Below are 8339 nucleotides of genomic sequence, written 5' to 3'. Positions count from 1 at the left end.
CTCCTCTCCTCTTCTCTCCTCTCCTTTCCTTCCTCCTTCTCCTCTTGGTCTCTCCTCTCTCCTTCTCCATCTCCAAACAGGCAACTCAAAAGCCACCCACCTCTAATCCCTCCAGTAATTGGTTGTAGCCAATTTTATTTAACCAATGGTATTAAATTAAGGAACAAGGTTTACACAGCAAAAGTTTGTAAACGTGAGAATTCACTCATAGGCCTAGAACTTTGGGTAAAGAATTTAGCATTACAATACATAGCAACAGACCAAATCCCAACATGGATGTGCTAACACACACAACCCAAGACACACACACACACACACACACACACACACACACACACATCCCTACACGTTCACACTGTAGGCTCAGAGGCCTACCAGGCGATCACAAGCTTCTGGCCTCTTCTCACTACAGCTGCTTATTATATGCTAGCTGCTCTGGGCTCCACTGTCCACAGGTGGAGGGGTCCTGACCACCCACTGGCGGAGATAGCTTCGAGGGGGTCCTTCATCAGTCTCCACGGGGCTGCCACAGTCTGAACCTGCAAAGCCACTGTCAAATGTGTCCATGTCCAGACCAGGGGGTGAACCTGCTTCACTCTCAGAGCCCCCTCCTGGGGACCCAGTTCTCCAGGTTGGGTCTGCTGTCCAGTCCCCTTCCTTTGCCAATGACAGCCTCAACCTGTCCAGTAGGCTGCCTGGGGAGCCTCCAAGCCTGAGACCACTACCTGAGACACAGCCACAAGACAGAAAAGCAGGATCTGTGACCAAGAGCAGATCCTCCGAATTAGGGCCAGACTCTCGGCCAGCATCCAGGTTCATGGCTGGATAGCCATCATCCTCACAGCTACAGGGCCAGACACACAGGCCCTCTGCATCTCCCACGGTCACCGTGTCAATGGACACCAGACCATACGGCCGGTCTCTCTCCTCACTGTAGGCTGAGACCGCTTGGCCAGCTGCCAAGGGGATTATGCACCAGTGACCAGGCTCAGACATTCCATCACACTCCAGTTGCTCTTCCAGACCCGGTGGCCCTGGGAACTTCTTCTCCTTGGCTGGATACAATGACAGATGTAAGGCTGATGTTGTTGTGGAACTCTGTGGCACCAACTCTATGCTGGAGGCTGTGAAAGGGGTATTAACCCATTTCTATGAGAAAGAAACACACAGTCATGAGCTGGGGACAAGGTCGGGTGTAAACAGATAGAGCCAAAGATGGGGGGGGCAGGGCGGGGCAGAGCACAGGGACAAGCCAGAGATGGGGAAAGCAGAAGAACAAGAAAACAGGAGAGAGAGAGAGAGAGAGAGAGAGAGAGAGAGAGAGAGAGAGAGAGAGAGAGAACCATGATGTCTGTCTGTGAACCTCCTGCCCAGTGGGTTCCCAATACTGTCCTCTCTCAGAGCCCGTGTTCCCACCTTTAGTAAGGACTGACTGTTCTCTGTCTCATATCCACGCTAGTTACCAGTGCCCCAGCCAAGGAACAGCTGGGTGCTGGGACCAGGTTCCTAAGTCCTAAGGTCTTAAGGACGTGTGCAGGGAGAGCCTGAGGTCTAAGTGGCCCAGCCTCTACTCCATCTCCTGACACTTCCTGATGTCTCTAGTTTTGCTTGTGTGTCTACACTAGCCCTGATCACAACTGTGTCCTCAGTACCTGGCACGCAGTAGGTGTACCATAAATGTTTATAGATGGAATGAATTACTAACACGCTGTGTTGAAAGGCCTTTGGGGATGCTGGACTGGAGACAATGGTCCTGTGAGATATTGCTTACAATAAGAGAGACTACTGCATTGGCAGAGATCACCCTGTAGAACATCTCAGAACCACTACATCTCCCTACCCCTGACCTGGAGTCACTCCTTAGCTGTGTGGTCTTGAGCTAGACCCTTGCCCTCTCTGTGTCACTTCACCCGTCTACAGAAAGGACCCAGTGTCTTGAGGATTAAGTCAGGTAATGTTTGTTTGTTGACAGTGCTTGTCACACAAGATCAGCAGCAACAGCACACAGCAGTGCTGAACTTCAGGGGTAAGGAAGGGATGTGTGGCCTGCTCTGAAATGCCCACTGGCCACTCTGAGACTAGATCTCCTCCTAGAGACCCAGGGTTGCTGGGAACCCACATCAGGAGCGACTGTAGGTCAGGCTGCAGGCCAGGCGCACAGCAGGTGTTCCTTGGGTGCTCTACCGTGCTAACCTCCATGGTGTGCTGCAGGTTCCCTATCCTGATTCCACATGCTCGCTTCAGTGCCTTCTGCCAATGTTGGGTTTGCACATCAGGGCTGGCAGACACTTTGAAATGAATGGCAGTAGTGGCAGCTGTACTTGGGATGTATTGTGGGGTAAGACTTGATTCCCACCACAGAACAAGGCCACCCTAGGAAACCCCAGGCACCCAGCTCATGCCCCCAGAGCCACCCGGTTTGCCCACCTTAACTCTAAGCTGGAAATACGTCATGCTGTATAGGTCTAAGGGCAACCCCACACCTTGCAGAATAGGGAAACTGGGGGCTAGTTCTAGGTCAGGATGGACCAGAGTGCTCTGGGCTCAGAGCGGTCTTGGGGTTAGGGTGAGGGTTAGTAGGGTTTTCCCAAAGGGAAAACGATCCAGAGGGTGCATCCAAAATGGCTCACCTTGAAGTTCCCGCTGTGCTCCCTGTACAGGGGCTGGAAGAAACTCTCAGGGGTGGGCACTGGTGCCCATACCTTTTTCCATAGCCTGCAAAGAAAAGGAGTGGGCAAAGCCCCTGTGGCAGCAAGCAGGAGGTCTGGCCTCTCTCCTGCAGAAGCAACAATTTCTACTGCCAGGCTCCTTCCTGCCACCCATCAGTTAAACGGAAGCCACAGTCACCCTCACCCCCAAGCTTCCTGCAGATGTTCAAGTTCCTGCCTCTGTCATCTGCTGTGGCCTGGGCACACGCTGCCCTCTGGGGCCTCGACTTCCTCCTCATCCATCATGATGGGTTGGGACTGAGAGAAGCCCAGGCTGCCACCATCAGCTGTCACTGCCGCCCTGATACCTCCCTTACAGAGTCTCTGTGCCCATCTGAGCACCTCATTGGAGGGAAAGACAATTAGCAGTGTGTGCAGATGCTCACTCTGTCACTTATCAATGGGCTCTGCCCACAGTAGCCTGCCCCAGCCCTCTCAATGGCACGCAGAGTGGCGGGCCTGTATGTAAAAGCAGATCACAGCAGCCTGCCTTCCAGTTGAACAGAGGGCTGGGGAGGGGATGCGTGACTGTCCCCTCAGCCTCAAAGTCCATTCCCTGGACAAAGTCACAACTGAAGTCTCCACAAAGAACAAAGTTTCTACCCCATACCCTCGCCACTTCATGATTGTGTGACTTTGGGCAAGTGGCTTGACTGTTCTGTGCTTTAGTTTTCTCCATTTAGAGTGTGCCACGTTCACAGGGTAGTCATAGACCTGGGGCGGAAGTTCTGCACAGTGTCTAGCACATGGAACACACGCACTATTCATTAGCATCAGTGCTCTCACCAAGTCCCCTGGCCAGAGTAGGTCTAGGTTGGAGAGACTGTGACCCAGGCTGACCCCTTCTCTGCCTCCCTGAGCCCCTGGCCTCACCTCCAAGGCAGGTGGATCTTCAGACCCATGAAAACCAGGACAATGATCAAGACAGCCAGGAGCAGCAGCATGTGAGGGTCCCAGCCTGCCTCGGGCTCTGCACAGAGAGCAAACCGTGGGTCCAACAGAAAAGTCTCCCAGAAAACATGGGTGGGTGTGCTGGGGATGGTAGGGTGGGGCAGGGGGGGCTGGAAGGAAGCTGGGTTCTGATCCCTCCCTTTGAAGTTTGGGTATTGAAATGACCTCTCCCGCAAAGGCTCCTTGTCCTGCCTGGGATGCTACTGGAAGGTAATGGGACATTTATAAGTCAGGGTCTAATTGGAGGAGGTTAGGCCATTAGAGACACACTGAAGGGGTACTGGCATCCCAGACCTTGCACCATCTTTATGTCCTGACCACCATGATGTAAGCCCCCCACAATGCAACAGGGCTTTGCAATCATGAGCCAAACCTTCTGAAACCATAAGCTAAAATAACACTTTACTCTATTAAATTGATCAAATCAGGTATTTCATTCTTATTCCAGTTAAGTGTGACCTTGACTGGAATTCCATCTCTCCAAGCCTTAGTTTCCTCTTCTGTAAAATGCAGCAATGGCTTTCCCTTCAGAGTTAGGAGTCAAATGCACCATCAGAAGAAGCAGCCCCCCTCACAATGATGAGTGGTTGCCACTGGGGATGTATAACTGAGCACGGACCTCCCAGCCATGCTGAGAATCTCAGGGCTTGTGAAGCAGCAGCAGGACCAGCTTTAGTACCGGGAGTGGGGTGTCCTACCAGCATCACACTTACCCCCAGCCTGGGTCTGAAAGATGATGGGGTCACTCCACTCACTCCAGGTCCCCCTGAATGAAGTGCCTGGCTGAGGCGCTGCCCGCACCTGCAGCTGGTAGCTAGAATCTTTGTGGAACTCTTCAGGGAGAAGAGAGACGTTCCTTGAGTCCACTGAGATCAGCTTGGTCACCGGCCTCTGCCAGGACAGAAGAACCAGGACACTCTGTAGTCACTCAGGTCATCAGTAGAGCAGAGTCCTTCCACTGGGGTCATACCAGGCAGGCCCCACAGGGAGCGCACATCCCTGACTAGAGCTCCCTCTCTGTGGCAGTAGCCTGACCACCAACCATCAATGTCTTGGGAGCAACCATGGATACCTCTATATGTCTTTAACTAGAAACTTCACAGACAGTGAGCCCCTGAACTCCCTGTCTCAAATGACAGAGGACATGCTTAACAGTGGACCTTTTTGGAAGTCCCTAGTTACAGCCATCTTGCCAATGGATGGCTATAAATGTCTCCTTGGGAAAATTCTAAATTATGTCCTTTATGGAAATCTTCAACCAGGACCATTCTAGCTCTGTCTAAACAGTGGGCCATCCTGGAAACTTCCAGCTGTGCACTCTCAAGTAGCCTTCACATTCCAAGTAAGTGGGATGTTCCCAAACTCGCCCCACTGTAACTGAGGTGGACTGTATGGAAGTAGTCCAGGTGGAGATGTTCTGAGGGGTTCTCCGACCCGGAGAGAAGGAAAGAGAGGGTTGCATGCAGGGAGGGAAGAATGCTAAGCCCTGTTCCTTGTGCCACTACACTGGGACCTGCCTGGATACCCCTGTAGCTCCCACCCCAAAGCCCAGCCAGCTCACCACAGCATAGGGGTCTCTGAGATTCCGATACTGCAGCTCATATTGTAGCTTGCCCCTCAGCACGTAGTTGGAGGGTTCGTCATAAGCTGAGTCCCAGGAGATATCATAGCGTCCTGAGAAGGCCACAGTCACGTTCAAGGGGGAAGCTGGCTTGACTTGGAGGAAGACCCAGAAAGATGAAACAGGGTAAGACTCTGCAGGCAGCAGAGTCCCTCCCTCCCGACAGTGTCCAAAGGCCGCTGGCTGACTTTGAACAAAGCACTCCCTGGCCACAGCCCCTGCTCGCTTGGATTAGATCTCGTCACTACAGGCAGGTGACTGAAACAGTGACCTAGGACTGGGGATAGTGGAGAAGGACTCCCAGGCTTAAAGGCAGAGTCAGGACTCAGGCTCAGCCCAGCCCAGCTGGGGACAAGCATACAGACCAAGATCCTCTGTCCTTTTTTAGTGGAAAGAGAAAAGCAAGCCCTCAAAAGCTAGGACTCCAGATGGCTGATGGGAGTTTCTTAGAGTTTAATATTAGTGCCTAATGCAGAAACGTCCTAAGCAAGGCGCCTACTGGATTCTGTTGCTTTCAATTTCTCTCCTAAAGAAGGGGCCCCATACCACACAGCGATGCATACATATAAACATATAATACTCATACGTGTATATGTGTATACAGATACACATGCTGCCATGTGCCAAAGCCACTGCCTGCCCCAGATCCCTCCTTTGCCCAGCCTGGGCTCTGTGACAGCTACAGCCAGATCCATCCTGGGGCCTTCCTAACTTTAGGCCCCTCTCATCTAGCTGCAAGGATTCCATGTTAGCTGACTGGTGCTCATACTAGGAGCAAAATCCTAGGGGTCATGTATAAAGGCTCTTTACAAGGTAAACCTTGTTCAGGGTCAGGCAGAGATGGAGGGCTGAGTGGAGTCCTTGCCCTATACCTTTCCACGCCTCTAAGGTTCTCCATGGCCATTTAGCCCAAATCTCGTATCAAAGCATCACACCCGAGCTGTGCATCTCAAAATGACCAAAGTAGATTTTGGTGGAGTGAGAAGAGCTTGCTCTGAGGTCAGAGAAAGGTCCTAGGTCCCCTCTGCTTCGGGCTCATGGTACTTACTGCTCTCAGCCAGGACAAAGCTGCCACACTCTTGGGAGCTGTTGCCAGACTGGTCCGTCACATTGACAATGAAAACTTCATCGGACAGGAATTGAGACAAGCGCATATGGCACGTGTACCATATATGTGTGGTGTTGTGGCCAGACCTGTGTAGGCTGCAGGAGGTCTCTTGGTCCTGAAGTTCCTCATATTCATCTTGCCTTTGGGGACAGAGTAGACAGTCATGGCTGGGGACAGTGGAGCTCAGTGCCTGGGGCAGGACAGTAAAGCTAAGCATGAGCTGAGAAGGGCTGGAGGTAGGGCTCAGGGTCATGGTCCCAGCAGCCCCTCTCACAGGGACAGTCCCCTCCCTACGGCACCCAGCATGCTCTGAGTCTAGCCAGACACAGCTTGCGTACTTCAGAGGACCAGACACTCACTATCTTGCCCAGGGCAGCAGCTCTCAGTTTTGGGAATTTGAGCCTAAACCTGTCCCTGTCAGTCACAACGGGTGGACCGCTGAGCTATAGGAAACCCCGGGCAGGTTTTCCCTCCTTTCCACCCTCCACCACGACACATCCACAGCTCTGTGCTTAGAGGGGAGTAAAGCTTAGTAGTTCTCTGTTCTGACAGATCTTCCAGGGACATTGGCCAGATGGGACAGTGGGGAATGCTTTGGCTCTTTAAATCTCACTGGGCAAAAAAGGATGGGTTTTAGAGTACATATAGAAGTTCTCAGAGGTATATTTTCTTTCTTCTTGTATGTGACCACCCACCCTCCAGGACCAATCTGACACCTTACTTAGTCCTTCACTAAATTTCTTGTAATTCAAACCTTGCTGAACAATCTTCTCCAAGCAAGCCTCCAGCCTCGAGCCCTGTAATGGCTGTCTGAAGGTATTGTTCCCTCCTCCATTTCTGAACTCCAACACTCTCAGTGTAGCAGCCAGAGGGCCCTTCAAAGCTCCCTGACACCAGCTACCCTTCCCCATGCAGCCCAGACGGCTGCTGCACAACCACTGACATCTGCATCTTCTATTTCCCCTCACTCTGGCTTACTCTTCTCAGGTCACAGTCAGGTGGCACTGGAAGCAAGAGCTGACACTCGCAGCATTTGCTCCCCCGTGACCTTTGCACGTGCTGTGCCTGCTGGCATGAATACCCTGGCCAACCCAGCTGAGCATCCCTGACTCCCCGACCCTGCAGTATTGAGTCTTGTTTGGGTCCTTAGCCCCTACAGCACGTCTGGCAAAAACCTTGTTTAAAGTGGGCGAATGCCTGAAGGACAAGTGGTGTGCATCCTAAAACAGCATGTGGGATTGGGAGTACACTGGCTATGAGAATCTGGGCCAGTGGCCAAACCTCACTGAACTTCAGTGTCCTCGACTGGAACATGGTAGCAATAATTTCAAGATTATTCATGGTGAGGACACAGTGCCTACTCAGTGCTTAGAAGGTCACTGGGAACTGGCCATCCCAGGGCTGCCAACCCAGGAAGGTCTATGAGGGAAAGCAAGTCAGATTACAGCCTCCCATTTGTGTGATCCAAGTGAGTCCTGTGAGCTTGGTTATCTGTAAGGTGGGGACCTGGCTCCCAGCTCATGGTCTCAGTGACTGACATTGCTGGTGGAAGGGGCGGGCCCTTGCTTGTAGCTAAGCTTCCCGCAGAGCGTGCCACAGGTTAGCTCAGCCCTGGGCTCAGTAGGCAGCCCCTCCACATCCTGTCATCTTCTCTGAGCAGCTCCTCAGGGGCCTGGAGGCGTGGCTACTCACCAGGTGAGACTGAGTATGCTGGGGTTGGGGCTCTGCGTCTCCAGGATACAGGTGATGGTCCAGAGGTAGTCAGTGTAGCAAGTGAGGTCCAGGCAGCTCCAAGCTAGAGGGATAACAGAGAGGCCCTTGTGGGTGAGACACAGGGGAAAGGCCTTGGCAGGTTGTGTGAGGCTGAGGACAAGCTTGGGCAGAGTCACAGGCTGGGATGAAAGCCTGGGACACAGGGACTCTTGGCCTCTAGAAGTTTTTGTGTGAGTCC

General features: G+C 52.6%; 1 protein-coding gene across 1 annotated transcript in view; it reads right to left on the bottom strand.

Moving 5' to 3' along the window:
* Positions 1–309: 309 nt before the first annotated feature.
* Positions 310–8339, bottom strand: part of Il21r (interleukin 21 receptor) — a 28445-nt gene continuing 20415 nt past the window's right edge. Inside the window, exons 3-9 of the mRNA XM_021168366.2 lie at positions 8081–8183; positions 6329–6528; positions 5221–5375; positions 4373–4550; positions 3582–3678; positions 2631–2715; positions 310–1149 (exon numbers count right to left, since the gene is read on the bottom strand). Of these exons, the coding sequence (XP_021024025.1) occupies positions 427–1149; positions 2631–2715; positions 3582–3678; positions 4373–4550; positions 5221–5375; positions 6329–6528; positions 8081–8183 (1541 nt within the window). The 3' untranslated portion in view covers positions 310–426. The remainder of the gene's footprint in view (positions 1150–2630; positions 2716–3581; positions 3679–4372; positions 4551–5220; positions 5376–6328; positions 6529–8080; positions 8184–8339) is intronic.

This window comes from Mus caroli, chromosome 7 (assembly GCF_900094665.2).
Source record: "Mus caroli chromosome 7, CAROLI_EIJ_v1.1, whole genome shotgun sequence".
In the NCBI taxonomy this organism is placed as follows: Eukaryota; Metazoa; Chordata; class Mammalia; order Rodentia; family Muridae; genus Mus; species Mus caroli.
This window is presented reverse-complemented; position numbering and strand designations above follow the sequence as displayed.